Below are 17,946 nucleotides of genomic sequence, written 5' to 3'. Positions count from 1 at the left end.
GCAGAAGCCGGGCACCGTGGACACCGGCCTGCCCAGAACCACACAGGCCCCGTGGGACTCTCCTGGGGGAAGCCGCCCACACCCCGGTCTTGGAAACGCAGGCCCCAGCCCCTCATCTAACGTGTGCAGCCAGTCTGGAGGATCTGATAAGATTCCTTTAACTTGGGGATACATTTTTACTTGCTGCCGTGTTAATGATAAAATCATGAGCACTCTGGCCTGACCTGGGTCACCTCTGGGAATTCTCCCGTCTTCACTCTCCCTCGAACAAAGACACACGTCACCGCCAACTGGACACAGAGCTCCTCCAGGCACCACTGGCCGGCCGTCTTCCCGGGCCCTCTGGCCATGCTGTTGTGACCCCAGGGGGTGTGGCAGGGGGCGGGTCCTGGGGAAAGTGGGCCCAGCTCCTCTCTTGGTCCTCTCTAGGCCCGACTAATGAACTGCTGGCCTCAGACACAAATGTCTCGGCAACCCCTGGGCTCCCAGACCCCTTGCGGGCAGGGGACAAAGATCAGTGGCTCCGGCCACAACAGGTGTGCAAAGCAGGTGCTCCTGGGCCAGCTGGTACGCGAGGGCCATTGCTGTGACCAGGAAGGCTCTGGCTGGCTGGGCAGCTTTCCCTTCCCTTGCTCCCAGAAACTCCCCTCGGGAAGGTCAGGGACCCTGTTCGTGCGGCTCCAGTTGCTTCAACATGGAGGCCCGGGTCACCCGTAACACTCCCGGCCCCTCTGCTCGGCTTCTTAAGGACACTCAGGAGCTCGACTGGGGCGAGCGCCGCCTGGGCAGAACCGGGGTCCTTCGTGCCAGGCCGGGGAGAAGACGCTTCCCGGGCCCAGCGTCTGTGGGACGCCTGCCGTGGCCGTCTGTGTGCCCGACCCTGCCTCTGCCCCGCGGCGGCAGCGGGCCGGGAGAGCTCTGTGTCCCGCGTGGGTGGGTGGGAGACGTGCACGGGACGGGGGAGAAAACCTGAGTGCACTAACGGGCAGCGGCGAGGGCTGCAGTAAGAGGCTGAGGTTGGCAGTGGAGGCCGCGAGCGGGTCGGCTCTTACCTGACCACCTGCAAAAATGACAGGGGTGGAGGCGGGCTTTGGGCGGTAGGGGATGGTGGCACCTTTCGGTGGGGACTAGGAAAAGGGACAGGAGAGGGAGAGAGAGCATTAGAGCAGCTTTGCAGCGCCAGGACCTGACGATGGGGGCGCCTCCTTCCCGAGCCCGCCCCCCGCGCCCCCCCGCCCCGCCCGGTCCCCCAGGCTGCAGCAGCCCCGAGGGGGAGGACACCCCACAGCAGGAGGGCCGCCGCTCTGCTCCGTGTAGCCGCCGTCCTAAATACGTCCCCACGTGGCGTCACCGTCTCCCGACAAGCGAGAATGGAGGACGAGACCCCACTGGGGCGCAGACGGCGGACCCGTCGTTCTGCACTTGGCTCAGCCTGGCTGTTGTCCCTGAGGACACCTCTCGCCCTCTCCCCCAAGCTCAGGGTAAAGCCGGGCTCTATGGGTAGCTTGGCCTTGGGGGCCTCACGCCCAGTGCCCCACAGGCTTCGCAGGGCCAGGCCTTGATGCTTAGTGGGCATCGTCCCAGGACAGTTAGAAACACGTGATCTCACTAATAACAAAAGGAAACAATTTTTTTAAAAAAGCTGAGAGTCCAAATTCAATATTTTATAGTCGGATGAACTTTGCTATAATTTCCTTTGCTTATTCTGTGTCCCCAAGCATAGGAATTTTAGCTCGGGATGAATGATATTCTCATGTCCCAGAAGTCTGCCAGATTCTGACAGAGTTGACCGAACTCCTAGGTCAGAGGCAATCAGGGTCCTCCGGTGTCCGGCCAGGTGGCAGTCTGTCCTGGGAGCAAAGGCCAGGGCTGAGTCTGGGTCAGCAACACCACCGGCCAGAGGCAGAGGATGGGGCCAGGGCAGCCTGTCCCTGCTGGGAGTTCTCAAGACCATGGCCCACCCAGGCCTAGCCCACACCCTGGGCTATTGGGTGAGATGTCACAGTGTCCCCACCTGAAAGACACAGAGCAACATGGGGCTCAGCACTCGGGTGGTAGGTTCAACTCTGCAGTCCAAGCTATGCTGCGCGATCCTGGACACCCTGTGTGACCTTGACTACACTGTATGACCCCGAACACATGGTTTGACCTTGACATGCTGCCTTTGAGTGTGCTATGCGACCTTGGTCACTCTGTTCGGTTTTGGCCATGCTGTATGACCTCAGGGGTGCCATGTGACCTTGGGCAGTCTGAAGAGTGACGGCCATGCTGCAGGACCATGGGTGCGCTGTGTGATGACCCTGGGCAGGCTCTATGACCTTGGGAACACTGTGCGACCTTGTTATAAAGCAGGAAGGGCTGCTGAGGGGCCTGTGAGTTGACCCTAGTCTGGGTTCCAGGGTAGGCCGGTCTTCAGTGTTTCTGCTACTTACGACCAAATGCCTCCAGAACCGTCTCTGTGTGGCCAGGGGTCACTGTGGCCTCAGACGAGACTCAGGTTGTGGTGGCAGAACCCTGACTAAACTGAGCCACTGCAGCAGAGAACTCAGTCCAGGTGTGCCCCGTCCGGGCCAGGCCCCTCACTAGGTGCTGCCCTTGGCCCCGCGGCCCATGGCGCCCGCCAGCCCAGTGCCATGAGCGTGTGATTCTGGCGCTCGCTGACGTCCTCTGACAGGAGAGGCCCGTGAGCACTGTGACCTGCTGCCCCTGGCGCACAGTGCACTCTGCTGGGCGGGCTTTGCGGTGACAGCTGTGCTCTCCACAGCCCCATGGACGTGCCCCTACCCGAGGGCAGCCTTCAGAGGCCATTTCGAGGCTGTGGGACCGCCCTAGAGCGACGTCCAGAAGCCCCTCATCTTTGCCGCACCTGTCCTGCTGGTCCTCACTTAAAAATGGGCCCGACTCTTTCGAGGTGCAGTGACGTCACCTTCTGCACCGAGGCAGCCGCTCCCCGACCTCTGAGAGCTCCACGGCCCCAGCTCGAGGGAGGCGTTGCCTCGGCCCTGCGTCTGCCATTCGTAGCCGCCATGAGTCCTTGCTGCCCCCAGTCAAGTCTCACGTGGGCCCCAGCCGGCGCACACCCTGGGGCACAGGCACAGCAGCCCACGCACGGCCTCCGGCCTGTCTCTGTGGGTGCGTTGGGCCACGGATGTGGTGCTGGCACCGCCCCTGGGTAGGAGTCCTGAGGAGTCTGGTTCTAACCCTTGCTCGTGGACGCGGGAGGCTGCCTCCCTCCTGGAACCGTCGCGTGACCCTGCGCTGACGTGGTCGCTGCCGCTCAAGATGCGGGTGTTTTCTCGCCACCTCGGGCACCTGCTGGTGCAAGCGAGCGCACGGCCCACTCACCGATGTGTGCCCGATGGCGCCTCCGAGGTCCCAGCCGCAGGGGCCAGAAGGGAACCCCGACCGGCACAACGGTCATGTGGCCAGTGGCTGGGGACCACTGGGACACCAGCATTTAGAAAAACACTTCGATTTCACAGAATGATATACTTGGGAAAATTAAACTATGCGAACATTTTTTAAAGAGCTGGATGTGGGTTTGAAGAACAAACAAAGGACAAAAGCGGAGGGAGCCCACAGACACTCCCCAGGGCAGAGCCTCCCCCGCGGCAGCCGCAGGACGGCCCTAGGTCCCCTCGCCACTAGCCATAGTTGGGATTTACATCTCGGGTTCTTCCCCCAAAACGACTTCGAGAGAGGCTTCTGTCTTGCTCAGCTGTATCCTCTCCGCTTCTCCTTGGCTTCCACCCCTTGTTTATTCTTCTCTGTCTTTACAACTTGGGCATTTTCCTGCTCTTTCCTCCTTTGTGCTGCGAGCGCGGGCGAGCGCGGGCGAGCGCGGGCGAGCGCGGGCCTCCTGCTACCCTCCTCCGTGGGTCCTGCCCACAGCGTGTCCGGCGCAGACTTGAGCCGAGGGTAAGGCGACCCTTTACTGAATGCAGACTAAGGAGTCCCTCTGACTGTGTCCTGACACACCCCTTTCCCCGGCCCCCAGGCTGAGATGATGGACATGCCCAAGACGGCAGGCACCGCACACCCGGCACGGCTCTCACTCGGGTCGCTCCGAGCCTGGCTGCGGTCTCAGGTCACACTCCTGACCCCCGGCCCCCACACGGCCCTGACTGTGTGAATTCTCAGGGCCCCAGCCACGTGCCACAGCCAACACGAAGAAGCCTTGGCCGAAGCAGCCACGACCGGTGCGGCACGAGGGCCAGGCTGGTGGCGAGCCCCGGATGCCCAGACTGTACCTCCAGCATGACCACACAGATCTGCCTGACGCACTGGATGATGGCGTCGGGGGTCCCCGAGATGGTCACTGCCCGCTCTGTGGAGTTGGGCAGCATGTCCCCGGCCACCTGGACCTGGGCACCTGTGGACTGCAGAAACAAGACATTGGAAGGGGAACGGCAGGGTGGGGGGCTGGTGGCGGCGGCCGGTGCTGCAGCAGTGCCCCGGGTGCTCAGGAGGACGTCATGTCGAGGGCACAGTGCACAGATGCCCACGCCAGGGGCACGACGCCCGCCTGCCACCTCGGCCCTCTGTTCCTTCCCTGGGGGCCCAGGGCAGACCTAGTGTGCCTTAGCCCGTGGCCTGGCACGGCCTGGCACAGGGACAGGACACTGGACAAGAGGTGTCTGAACCTGCAAGTGGCTTTTGCAGAGACGGAGACAGAAATGGAGTCACTTTTTTCTAACACGTGGAACTTCATCTCCCTGTGGAGCTGAGGGCACAGACAGAGACAGATTCTAGAGGGGCCTAAGCTCTGCGGCTGTCTTCCCTTGACGGAATCATGACAGGGTGGCTATCCTCCTTCTGGAAGGAGCAAGGACTCAGGCTTTCTTTGAATAAAGGAACATGAACATAAAGTCTGCACCTCACCCAGCCCTGCTGGTCTGCTCGGGCCCGGCGGTCCTTGGAGACACCTGCCGGGAGGCAGGGACTACCGCCTCCATGGCCTAGAGCCACACGACTGGGTGGCAAGGTGCTGCCTACCCCGCCCCGTCAGAGGCGGTCCTGCCCCACTGCATGAGGCTGTGAGCGGTCTGTGCACGTTCCAGGGGCTCCCACAGCCCACCCTTTGCTTTTAGATGGCTCCGCTGCCGGAAGCTCCACACTAGCAGGGCCTGCAGTGCTGGCCTCCCCAGGGCAGGCTGAGCGTCCCGGGGTGGGCCTTACCCACCCAGTGGTGGGGCGCCAGCAGCCAGAGAAGGTTACCTCCCTGATCTCCTTGATCTTGGAGCCGCCTTTGCCGATCAGGGACCCACACTGGCTGGCGGGGACCACCAGCCTCAGCGTCATAGGGGGCTTGCTGGTGGCAGGGCTGTTGCTCATAGAGTTAATGATGTCCTGGGGAGGGAGAGAGACATATGGGTGGGCCTGCCAGGCACACACCAGTGAGTGCAAAGGCCAGGCTCAGTGAGAAAGCATCTATCTGGATGGGCCCCAAAGACTGGTGGGCTAGGCTCCCGCCCCCAGCAGCCCACGGGCAGTGGGGGTTGAGGGAGGACACGAATGGGAACTCGGCCGCTCTGAATGCATCTCTAAGTAACTTCTGGCAACTTGAACAACATTGGAAACACATGGGAACTTTGATGTAAGTCGCTGGCAGAGCACAGAGACGTGCCGCAGACATGGGAGCGCATGTGTGTTTCCAAGCGCTGGCAGCAGAGTCCCCAGGCCTAGCCTGCAGCTGAGCTCGTGTGCCGGGGCAGGAGCCGTGGGGGTGGCTGGGGCTCAAGCTCGGCCCCGGGCCTTGGACTCGCGAGCACAGTGGCTGGCCCGTCGCCAGGTGGCCGGCGGCCCAGGGAGCCCCCGGCAGTGGAGAGGTGACTGGGGAGAAGAGAAATCTTTGCAGCCAAGCAGAGCATCCCTGGTGGGCCAGGCTGTGCCCATGTCCTGACACAGGGGATGTGGGGCTGGAGCAGCAGGAGGCCATGTCCTCCCCTCCCCCAGCACACAGGGTCTGGGGCGCATCTTACCTCCTCAAACTTGTAGGCGATCATGGCAAAGGCCTTGAAGATGGCGTCCGTGGGGCCTGTGATGGTCACGATTCTTTCCGGGCAGTTTCCCTCAGAGATGTTGATCCTGGCGCCGCTCTGGAAGGAGGCATCCCCGGGCCAGGGTCAGCGTCACCGCAGTACCGGGCTGGGTTCTCCACAGTACATGGTGAGGCCTCTGCCCTGTGCCTTCCTTCAGGGTGTGGAGAGCCACACACTGTGCCCCCGGCAATGCCCCGAAACAGAGGCCCAGATGCGGGGGGTGCAGGTCAGAGGGGAGGGGCCGCCGCCGCCGGGAGGTGATCACGGGCAGGGCATGACTCCTGGCCTCCCCCCTCCCACCTGCCCACAAACGGACGCCACTGGGCCCGGCCGCCTCACCTCTTCACGCATCTTTTTCACAGTTTCTCCTTTCTGGAATAAAGAGTCAGACACAGGGTGAGGCGTCACTCCGGACTTCGCCAGAGGCAGGCAGGGGCAATGGCGTGGCACACAGGGGCTGGGGGCACTGCCTCGCGCTCGGTGCCTGAGGCCAGCGAGCAGCAGCTCAAAGTGGGGGGGTGGTGGCAGGGAGCAGAGCCCGGCGCGCTGCGGCTCCCTGGGCCCCCACCGCCGGCTGGTGAGGGTCCTTCAGAGGAGGCAGAGGAGGCAGCTGGGTGCCGGCCCACACGGCTCCTGTCTACACTGGTTCTCGTATCTGTCATCTTCATCACCCGAAAGCAGGGCCAGGCCGGGGGCAGGGAGGGGGGACACCCCGAGGTTCTCGTGGGAAGACCTGGACATGGAGTGTGGAGGGGCCCCCTGGACGCCAGGGGCCTGGAGACGGTGGGCTGCCAGCCCTGGTAGGTGGTGCCGCGCCCCAGCCTCTGCCACAGGCTCTCGACTCCCTGAGACTCCCAGTTCCGTGCTCACTTCCCCATGGAGCGCTCCTTTATTTTGGAAGGGAGCTCGGAGAGACTCACCACCACCCACTGGCCAGAGGGGACACTGCTCTGGAGAAGGCCAGGGAATCACACTCACTGGGCCCTCACCGGGGAGGGAGGACAGGCCATAGGGCCGCGGGGCAGTGGGGGGTGGGGCTGCCCTGGTGACCAGCAGGGGCCTTGCTGGGGCGGGGCTGCGGGGTTCCACTGGAATCCTTGGTGCACCCCACTGTGTGGCCTGCAACTCTGCACAGGCCTGGTGGCCCCGTCACCTCCTCGGAGGCCCGAGCAAAGGCAGAGTCCACTCAGTAGTTACCTTCCCGATGATGCTTCCAACTTCCTGTGGGAACAGAATCACAGAAAGATGACGTCATGGCGCAGAAGGAGAGATGGCCTGCGACAGACACCAGGAGTCCCATCTGTGCTGGCTCCAAGGAACGGGGTCAGGACAGTCAGGAGGGAGCGTGGTCAGGCCACCTGTGCCAGGGTCCTGAGTCTGGGGGCTCCTGGGTGCCTGTCTGACCCCGCTTCCCAGGCCCTGCCTCTGACGGAGCATCGGATGAGCACGAACGGGATGAGAGTCATCGGAACAAACAGCAGCGGAGTCCACAGAGACGTGCGGGCGCGGGCAGGTGACTGAGCGCTGAGGTCTGGTGACAAGGGGTTCCCCGCAGCGTCCGCAGGCCCCAGCAGTGCGAACAGCAGGGGAAGAGCACGGACGCCCTGAAACCTGGGCCCCTGATGGGGGAGCTCCTATGACCTTCCCACCGACAGGGAGGAAACATCAGGAAAGCTGCCTCGAGGAAGGGCAGGGACTTTCAGGGTGAAATGCAAGGGAAGAGCAGGGGTCCCTCCAGGCTGAAGACCTCCAGAGACGCGTCTGGCATGTGGAGGGCTGACCGCCGCCCCCAGCACGCGGGACCTGTGGTGAAGGGCAGGCTGAGACGGGGCCTGAGGCGAGGGGCTGGGACACGCTGGTGTCGGGATTCTGACATGGATGGGGCATGGCGCCCTTGTTGGTAGGACATACACGTGCGGGGGCTCAGTGACGGGGTAGCAGGTGGCAACCAGTCTCGAAGGGTTCCCGGGGAAGTGTACTTTGGAGCGGGCCGCTGTGTCGGCTCGAGACCGTGCGGGCTTACAAAGCAGGCGCTGGCGACGGGCACATCCTCCCTGCTTCCCAGGGGCCTGACACAGTGGCCTTGGGCTCCGTACCTTTCCATGCATCAGCAGGCGGATGGTCAGGGTCACGTTCAGGCCACCTTCTGAGACCTTCGACTCCATCCTTCTCCCAATATGCAGCTGGGGGTAGTGGCGTAAGGTGCCGAGGGCGCCGTGAGGAAGGACAGACGGAGCCCAGATAGCGTCACCTGGAAAGGGAAGGCATAGCTGCTGCCGGCTGAGGACACGGTCAACGCCAACACAGGTCAGGGGCGTCTTGGCCTGCAAGGACCTTCGGCCACTGGGGTGTGGGTAGGCGTGCGGGAGTCCGGAAGAGCGTGCTGCCTTCACTCTTGCTGCGGGTGACACACCAAGGCTCAGGGAGGCAAAGGCTCCTGGGAAGGCAGCCCAGTCAGCAAGAAGGCGTAGCCCTGGGACATGCCCTGGTGTGACCTACTGGGCCTTGGGGCGTGTGGCAGCGGGACGCGTGGGTTTGGGGAAAACCCGGCAGGGACTAACTAATCGTGTGAGCCCAAGCACGTCATTCAAACACTCTGGTCTCAGCTTCCACCTCTGTGCGGGGAGAAACCAGAGAGGGAAAGGGCTCAAGCGAGCTGTGGGCTCCTGGCATGCGGCTGGAGCATCTGCTCCGCTTTCATGTTAGATCGTGTTAGTTCTGTGCATTTCCACCCTCTGGCTACGGCTCCCTTCGCCCTTAGAAACCCAGGACGCTATAGCTATTGGTGCTGTCTGCGTGTTTAGGGTTAAGGTCCCCTGGTGACCCCATTTCTAGAGTGGATCTAGTACCTACTAACTGAACTGCCGAATCACTGGGCACCCCCTTTATGAAGTCTTTCCGGAAGATGCCTTGCACACCCGTACTGCTGGTCTACACTTACTGTACAGTTCCTGTGGACAGTGGGTCCAGCACTCAGCCCACCAAACAAAATTAAGGCTTCCCTTTATGATTTACAGGCCAAGCACAACGACAGAGAGTTAGACCCACCAGACCCATGGGAAGAGGGACTGGACTGTCCTGACTGGAGTCCCTTCTGGGGAGGGTCCAGGTTCTCCTCCCAGCTGGGTCCTGAGGGACAGGTCCCCCACCACAGTGTACAGGGCGGCCCCCAAGACAGGCCCCCGTGAGGATTAGAAGTGAGAGTCAGGTGGGACCAGGGCTCAGGGTGCAGCAAGGGGAGAGGGAGGACCAGGAGAGGCTCAGAACACATGGGGGGTCCGGATGGAGAGGTCTGCAGAACCGGAGTCTCCGGGAGGCCCCGATGTGGGAGGCTCCGTGGGGGCACCAGACCTGACTCCAGGCCTGAGAAGGCATGTTTCACTCTGCAGGCAACATGGGTCAGGGGTGGGCTGTTTGGGTGGCCATCCTGGGAGTGCCAGCAGTCAGGGCAGCAAATGGGAGCTGGAGAACCACCTGCCGGGCACGTGGGAATGTCTCAGGGTGCAGGGAAGCTCCTGGGTGCCGGGGTCCACAAGGGTCAGAGAGGAGGAGGAATGGGGGGGTGGGACACGGGGCATGAGTGACCCCCATGGGAGCAGGGAGTGGCCAGTCCTGGAGGGGTTGGGTAGGCCATGGGGCAGTGGTCACAGGGTCTGACAGCAGGGTGCTGCCGGGGGGACAGGGAGGGAAGGAGGTCTGGCTGGGGGCGATTCCACATGACCTGGGGCCCTGGGGTTCCCAAGGGGGGAAACCCGGTGGATCCCACGGAGCAAAGAGCGCCACAGGCCTCCCGTACCTGCACACACCCGCTCATGGGCACACCTGAAAGGTACTGGGCGGCCTGGCCACGAAAGAAGGAGAGCTTCCCGGCCACTTGGCTAGCGCGCCCCACATACGGCCCCACAACAGTGAAACCTGTGTGTGCCCCTGCCTGGGGCTCAGGACACCAGCCCTTCGATGGGGCCTGTAAAGATGGAGGCTCCATCCACACACACGAGAGAGCACAAGTTAAAAACGCAAGATTCTGCTTTAACCTTCTAGGTTTTGGGGGGCAAAACTCCATCTTCTTCCTCATCAAAATATTCCTGCTGAGAAATATGCTTCAGGGAGAATCCACACACGAAGCCCAGAGACCGCCCATTCTCACTCTCTGTTGGTGGTGGAGGGCGCACACAGATGGCGGCTGCGGACGCGTTTCTGCACCAACAGACACGCGCACGTGACAACGTTCCCCACGGACCGTCAGCGGACGATCAGACGATGCTTCTGAAGAGCCAGGATTCTGACAGGAAGCTCTGGGACCTGGCAAAGGCAAGTTTTGAAAACCACCCTTGCATATTACCATGGTCTATCTCCACCGGCCAGCATGGGAGCCACCGGCCACCCATGGCTATTCATACTGGAAAGAAGACACTTGCCAGCCGCGCCGAGACTTGAACAAGTGTCCCCATGTGGCTGGTGGCTGAGCAGGGATGAGCACAGCAGAGAGCCCTGGTCCCGGGCGCCGTCCTGCGCGACAGTGCGGGCCGTGTGGCCACGCCAGCAGGTCTGGCCGGAAGAGGGCACTCTGGACTGGAAGCCTGGGCAGGAGAGGAGACATTGGAGCCCAAGGGATTGGCATGGCACGGAGTTCACCGCGCTCCCTCCCGCACAGACACCCGGCGGCAAGTGGAGGTCCCAGCACCAGCGGAGCGGACTGGGCGCTGGGCATGCTGGGATGCCAGGCCTCCTGTTTAATTAGAAACATCTCCTCCTGTGGGGGCAGCAGGGCCCCGCGGCTGCGGTTACGTCAGTGTTTCCAGCCACAGCGGAGAAAGTGGGTCAGCGAGTGCCAGGGAGCTTCAGGGTCCAGGCTGTCGGCCGCCATCAGTCACACAGGCCAGCGAGCTGCCACAGAGGCCGGCCTTCATCACGCGGCCGAGGGTGAGTAGCACAGTGCCCTCTGTAGACTGCTGGGGACAAGGAGTGGCCCTGCGCGGTGGTGAAGGTCACCTGTGACTCAGTGCCCTTGACCTTGAAGAACCTACCCTGTGGCAGCCACCGAGGAGCACCGGGCTATGGGCTCCCCCGGGAGCACTATCTCAGGAGCATGTGGTCCGTCCTTTGGGCTCTGGGACAGAGGTGTTCATCGGGGGCGACCCCGAAGAGTATCGGGGCTTACTCCCACCTTGGACCCACTCCTGCAGCAGAGCCCAGAAGCAGCACTTGGGGTCACATGCACCCAGAGCCAAGCTGATGGGACTCTGTGACTCACTCCTCCCCACACTCGGTGCTCCAGAAGGCAGATCTCCCGCGCCAGCAAGGACCCCACCTCCTGTTCTCCGAAGTGCTGGGAACTGAACATATTTGTAACTCGCCCGGTGGGAGGGAGAGGAGACACAGGCACGGTCCCTTGCAGGGCCTGAGGCAGCCCGCCGCGTGGCCCTGTGCCGACACCGTCCACAAACGTGCCTCGGCTGGAACGCAGCCTGTGCCCAACCGCCGCAGCCGCCGCGAGCAACCGCAGCACTTCCGACCCCAACAGCCCTCCCAGCCGCCTGTCCGTCCGTCCATCTCTGCAATCCGGCCTTCCAGCTTCAGGCCCAAACCCGGGGGTGCTGAGGCTCCCCTCTGTGGCCCCCAGCACCTTCGTCAGCAAACCCCAATTCACGGATGCAGAGTTAATTAGTTCTTCTCTAGTTTCTTACTTCTTTTGTTCTATAAAACCCTCAACATACGGCTTTATTGCGTCTCACTAATTCTGATTATCTGTCCTCTTTCTGACTCATTTCAAAACACCAACAAATTTTTATTTCTCTTTTGGTTCATGGGATACTATGTAGTGTGTAGCGTGTTACTGAATTTTCGGACACTTGGAGGTTTTCTGGATCTCTTTCTCCTGCTGGTTCTCTGATGGTTAGAGAACGTAGCTGGCGACACCTCAGGGGCGTCCCATGTCCGGAGGTGCGCCTGCGGCCACACTGTGGTCGGTCCTGGTAAGCGCGCGCTCCGTGCCGGGGTGGAGGCTCTCACGGCCCGGATGGTACCAGCGTTGGTCCTCTGCGGTCCCGTCGGGTCCCCAGGGCGCCAGGAGGGCCTGCGGCCTGCGCTGCAAGGTCTGTCGTCAGCACGCGACCACCGCGCTGTTGCCTCCGGCCGAGGGACCAATGGACTCCCTCGTCACTGTGAGACCGGCCTCACGGCTGGCTGCGGCCTCAGCACGTGACCCGGCTTTCTTCTGATGGTGCTGGTGTGGCGTATCTTCTTCCGGCTTCTACCTTGAACCTGTCTTTAGATTTCAAGTGAGTTTCCTGTCGGCAGCACACGGCTGAACCTCGCCTGTTTATCTCGTTCACGATCTCTGCCCTTTCAATGGGAGGTTCCGACCTTTGACAGCGACTGCGGACGCGGTGGAGCTGGGATCTGTCGTGCTCCTGCTTGTTTCTTACTTTACCGTCTGGTCTTCAGTCCCCCATTCCTGTCGGTTTCTCCTCTGCCACCTTTTGCGTGAACCGCACCCTTTCAGGATTTCACTTTACCTCCTTCGTCCGCTTATCAGTTATGACCCTCGTTTTGTTACCTTGGGGCTGCTCCGCACACACCCTGCACCCGTCACCGTACGGTGTGAGTGGTCTGTCACTTAGCGCCGTGGGGGAGCACCTGACATGGCGCTAACCGTGCCTCTGTTTCCCCTCTTGGCCTCTGCACCGTGGCGCACTTCTGTTCTCCTGAGTTATGAACCAACAGTCTTATTTCTGACGTAAACAATCATCCTCTAGAGGGATGTTACGGACCAGAAAACACGTCTCTTCGTACCCACGGGACGCTCACCCCGCCGTGTGCAGGCAGCGTCCTGATCGCTCTCCGATTTCTTCTACCTGAAGAGCTTCCCGGAATAATGTGTTCACGACAAGTCTGCTGGTGATGGAGGCTGTTCCCGTGGGTTTGACAGGTCTGCTCACCTCAGCGATGGACGAGTCTCACCTGGCACAGAACTCCAGGTCAGCAGGGCTCTCTTTGGGTCCCCGAGAGACGTATTCCGGGACCCCTTGCCCCTGCTGCTGCCCTCTGACCCCTCGCCAGTGTTGCTGCCCCCTGACCGCCTGCCTCTGCTGTTGCCCTCTGACCTCTTGCTGCTGCTGCTGCCCTCTGACCTCTTGCTGCTGCCCTCTGGCCTCCTGCCTCTGCGGCTGCCCCTGCCCCCTCACCCACGCTACGGGCAGGGAGAAGCCTGCTGCGTTCTCCTGTTCCACTATCTGAACCGTGTCCTTTCCCACAGCGCGTGTAAAGGATTTTCTCCGTGGCTTTGAACCACTTACTCAGCCTGTGCTTTGTCGCAGTTTCCTCAGGACACTTTGTGCTCATTGAGCTTCTTAGATTTGTGGCCTTGGAAAATCGAGGCCGTTGTTTCTCAAACGCACTTTTTACCCTGCACCTCCCCCACTCCCAGGGCCCCCAAACCCCGTCTGTTCGCTGCCGGAAGTTGAGCCGAGCTCCCCGAGGCTCGTTCACGTTCTCCTGCCTCTTGTCCTCTCATTTCATAGCTTCTGTTTCCATCCTGAAGTTTAAACCCTTCCGCTCTGTGACTCCCAAGCTCTGCTAATCCCACCCGATGTACTTTTCACCTGAGACTCGCGTTTTCACTCTAGAAACTCCGTCTCGGTCTTGGTCATGTCTTCCATGTCCCCATTGAAGAAACCAGATCCTTCACTTCCTGAACACGCGGTTTACGGTTCTGAGACTGATTTCAAGGTCCACACCCTGCAGGTGCACCGTCATCACTTCTGAGTCTAGGCCCAGGAGGTGCCAGCGAGCAGGGCGAGCACGGGCCCCTGCTGACCCCGGCAAGTCTTTCTCTCTGCGGCTCCTACGGCGGATGCTCCTCGGCCTCAGTCAGACCTGGTTGCCCGGGACGTGGATGTGCGGCTCCTAGGAGCCCGTGGACAGAGCCCGTGGACAGAGTCCCTCTTCCGGCCCAGCTGCCCCATCTGTCCTGTGTGGGGGCACAGGGCTGGGATACGAGGCCCTGCGCGGGTCAGCTGGGTCCGTAAGGCGACAGTGCAGGTCTGAACCGCCCCCCGCCACACAGCGTCCCAGTGCGTGGGAGACGGCTGCATCTCCGGCTGCTCCGTGCGGCCCGGCTGCTGGGTGGTCACAGGTCGTCCGGCAGTGCGGCGGGAAGCCGGAGACCAGCAGTAAGGGAAGGCGCAGGGTGAGGCCAGGCTGTGGGAATAAGAACGGGAGGGAGAGGCCTTGATGCACAGAGGAAGCCTGAGAACGAGGCCACTGCAAAGGTCCCTGACATATGTGTTGGGGACAGACAGTTGCCACCCACAACGTCCTGAGGAAGGGCTCTGGCTATCCTGGCGTGGGTGACAGGTTGAGACCTGACGGGCCAGGTCCTGTGGCCAGACTCTGTGGAAACTGCTGCTCTGCATGGAGCGTTTCCAGGGCAAGTGGGCGCTGTGGTTGGAGCCGGGCTCCCTCCTAGGCAGGGCGTCAGCAGCCTTCCCACGTGCATTTGCTTGTAAGAGCGCCCCACTTCACAGGTCTTTGCCTCCGTGCCAGGCTGGGGGGGACCTGGGGGACGAAGGGGAGCACCGGGAGGTGTAATCCTCCTCGTCTGGGCCACGTCTCCAGGGGCTCACCTGCTCTCCCCTCCCAAGGCCGAGCGGCAGGTACGGCCGTATAACTGCAGCTGTGGTCAGAGCACCGCCCCATGCGCTCTGGGGGAGCCTGGCACCCGACTGCTCTTGGTTGTGAGGCCAGTGGCAGAGTGCCAGGTCTCTCGGTACCAACACAGGGTCTGGGCTGGGGATGGAGAAGAAGGCGGCCAGGGGCACTGGGAGGTCAGAGGGAGGGGCTGCCGTGACACTGGGTGAGCAGATGGGGTCCCTGCTGGGACTACTGGGCAGGTCCGTGCTAACAATCAGATCTTCGGCTGCTCAGATCCCACGAAGCCAGTCTGAAGCTGGAGGGGCCCTCTGAGTTGAGCTTGCGGGAAGCCGTACGCTCAGGTCCCCACATTCATATCTGGGCCTCATCTTTGCAAGGGAGGCATCAGGAGGGAGGTGGAGGGGAAAGTCCCAACAAGGCCAAGTACACCCCAGCTCTGTGTCACTTGCTGATTTCTCGCTAGTCAAAGGAAACACATGCAGAAGGTGCTGGTGTCTGTCCGGCAGCCCCAGGCAGCCCAGGGGGGCTTGCCCTGGACAAGCGGCCCTTCTCTGCCCTCAGCCACCTTCAGGGCCTCTGAGCTTCCCTGCCAGCTCTCTCTCCATCTCCAAAGATGCAGCAGACCCAGGAAGGAACATTCAGGAAGCCAGAGTCCGCTGTTATGCACACGTGATAGCCATTACGGGCAGATTCTGTGCAAACAGAAGATGCAATCTTTTGAGTTTCACTTTAAATTCAGGACGGCTTCAAGAAGTCAGCTTCCATGGGGGACCTGTATAGACAGCAGAGACGGCACTCAGGAGGGCTGGCGGACAGGTGACATGACACAGGACGCCAGAGGCCCAGTCAGCACAGGGGGATGCTGTTGCGGAGCAAGTATCTGTGGTGAGAGCTGCCCAAGCATGCTCGCCGCGGGCCCCTGGAGACCAGCTCTGTGCAGCCGCATAGCCTGCCTGCTGCTGTCCGCGTGGATTATGCTGGAAGCCAGCAGCCGCGTGGGCACTGCTGATGAGCAAGGATGGCCTCCCCATGTGGGGAGCTCTAGCCTGATGGCCCCCAGAGCCCTCCTCTGGTTGGACCTACCCTCGGTGGTTGGCATCTCTTGATGCCTTGACTTCCCCTTTCAACTGGGAGGTGTGGGTACCACATGGCCCCACTTTATAGATGGAAGGACTGACGCTTTACACAGTAAAAGAGGTGCCCAAGGGCCTGCGGGAAGCGGGGCCCAGCCAGCCCACCCCAGCGTCTGTGTTCCAAACTGTGGCGTCTAACGGTGCAGCAGGACTTCCGTGCCGGCACGACGGAGCAGGGGCGCCTTCCCCGGGAGACGGGGAGACCTCCAGGAGTCGCATTCAAAGGAAACACAGGAAGATGCTGAATGTTGAGAGGAACAGGCAGACTAGCACACCAGTGGTCCGCGGGGTGATGTGGTGGAGAAACGTCACTGCACTTAAAAGAGAAAAACAATTTGATGACAGTGGACTTCCTTAGAAGCCTCAGTTCAGACGGAAGTGGAACAATAGCTTTAAGTGGTTAAAAGGAAAGAAATGTCAACCTGGAACAACATGCCCTGTGAAAATGTCCCTCAGGAATGAAGGAGAAACGAAGCGTTAGTTGTCTAGAGTGACTCCACAAGAGTGGTTCTAAGTTGTCCACAGGATGACTCCACAAGAGCGGTTCTAAAGGACGTTCTCCACGTGGAAATGAAAGGAACCTCGAACCAAGAAGGAAGGAAGAACACAGCAACAAAGACATTAATACATTCAACAGGCTTTCATTCTCCTCTTGGGTTTTCTAGATCATGTTTAATGGTTGAAGCAAAGATTATCGTACTGCCTGACGTGATTCTAACAGTATGCTGAGGGAATATTTACAAAAATTACATTATGCATGGGGGAGGGCAAGGAATCATAAAGGGAGTTAAAGTCTCTACTTTCTCTCACACTGGTAAAATGTCAACACTAGTTGAATTCATAAATTGTACATATAATATCTATAGTAATATGTAACAGGCCACACAAGAGGTATACTCAAAAATACTATCAATAAACCAAAATAGAATTTTTTTAAAGATTTTATTTATTTATTTGACAGAGATCACAAGTAGGCAGAAAAGCAGGCAGAGGGAGAGGAGGAAGAAGGCTCTCCGCTGAGCAGAGAGCCGGATGCGAGGCTCAATCCCAGGAACCCAGGATCATGACCTGAGCCAAAGGCAGAGGCTTTAACCCACTGAGCCACCCAGGTGCCCCCCAAAATAGAATTCTAAAAAAATATTCATTAACCCACTGGATGGCAGGAAGAACACAAAAAACGGAACAAACAGGAAAAAAATAAAATGGCAAATTTAAGCCCTAACATCCCAATAATTATACTAAATGTAAATAGTCTAAATTCACCAATTAAAAAACAGATTATGGCAGAGCAGATTAAGAAACGTGACTCAACCGTATGCTGTCTACAAGAAACTCACTTCCAATAGAACAATGTAAGTATATTGAAAAAAACCATAGAAAAAAATGTATCATGCAACTATTAACCAAAAGAAATCAGGAGTGGTTATATTAATATCAGATGATAGGAGTACTGGTGAGGGTGTGGAGAGAAAGGAACCTTGTGCACTGCCGGTGGGAATGCAAACTGGGGCAGCCACTGTGGAAAACAGTGTGCAGGTTCCTCAAAAATTAAAAATAGAAATATCATATGATCCAATAATTCTTCTAGGTATTTATCCAAAGAAAATGAAAACACCAATCCAAAGACATATATGCACCTCCCACCATTCACGGCAGCACTGTTTACAATAACCAAGAGGTAGAAGCAGCGCAAGCATCCCCCAATGGATAAATGGACAAAAAAATGCAGTTTACATACACCATGGGCTATTACTCAGCAATAAGAAAGAATGAAAGCCTGTCATCTGTGACAATATATATGGACCTTCAGAGTATTATGCTAAGTGAAATAAATCAGAGAGAAACAAATGTTGTATGATTTCTCATATATGTGGAATCTAAAAAAACAAAACGAATAAAACAATACAGAAATAAATTCATACATACAGGAAACAAACTGTTGGTTACCAGAGAGGGGAGAGGTTGGTGGGGGGACCCAAGCAGGTAAAGGGGAGTAAGACGTACCTTCTTCCAGTCATAAAATGAGTAAGTCATGGGGATGCAAAGTATAGCATAGGGACTGTGCTCAGCAGTATGTAATAACAGCACGGTGACAGATAGCAATTAGACGTATCATG

General features: G+C 59.4%; 1 protein-coding gene across 16 annotated transcripts in view; it reads right to left on the bottom strand.

Moving 5' to 3' along the window:
• The window catches only part of PCBP3 (poly(rC) binding protein 3), a 249,420-nt gene that overhangs the window by 21,090 nt on the left and 210,384 nt on the right, over nt 1-17,946 (bottom strand). For 8 of the 16 annotated variants that reach the window (XM_059164957.1, XM_059164966.1, XM_059164956.1 and 5 more), the window contains 7 exons: nt 8,138-8,292; nt 7,239-7,262; nt 6,381-6,413; nt 5,982-6,098; nt 5,218-5,349; nt 4,251-4,379; nt 984-1,127 (listed from right to left, as the gene is read on the bottom strand). In XM_059164957.1, coding sequence (XP_059020940.1) covers nt 984-1,127; nt 4,251-4,379; nt 5,218-5,349; nt 5,982-6,098; nt 6,381-6,413; nt 7,239-7,262; nt 8,138-8,292 — 734 coding nt within the window. The remainder of the gene's footprint in view (nt 1-983; nt 1,128-4,250; nt 4,380-5,217; nt 5,350-5,981; nt 6,099-6,380; nt 6,414-7,238; nt 7,263-8,137; nt 8,293-17,946) is intronic. The other 8 variants (XM_059164964.1, XM_059164967.1, XM_059164965.1 and 5 more) reach the window with 4 other exon arrangements.

This window comes from Mustela lutreola, chromosome 2 (genome assembly GCF_030435805.1).
Source record: "Mustela lutreola isolate mMusLut2 chromosome 2, mMusLut2.pri, whole genome shotgun sequence".
Classification (NCBI taxonomy): domain Eukaryota; kingdom Metazoa; phylum Chordata; class Mammalia; order Carnivora; family Mustelidae; genus Mustela; species Mustela lutreola.
This window is presented reverse-complemented; position numbering and strand designations above follow the sequence as displayed.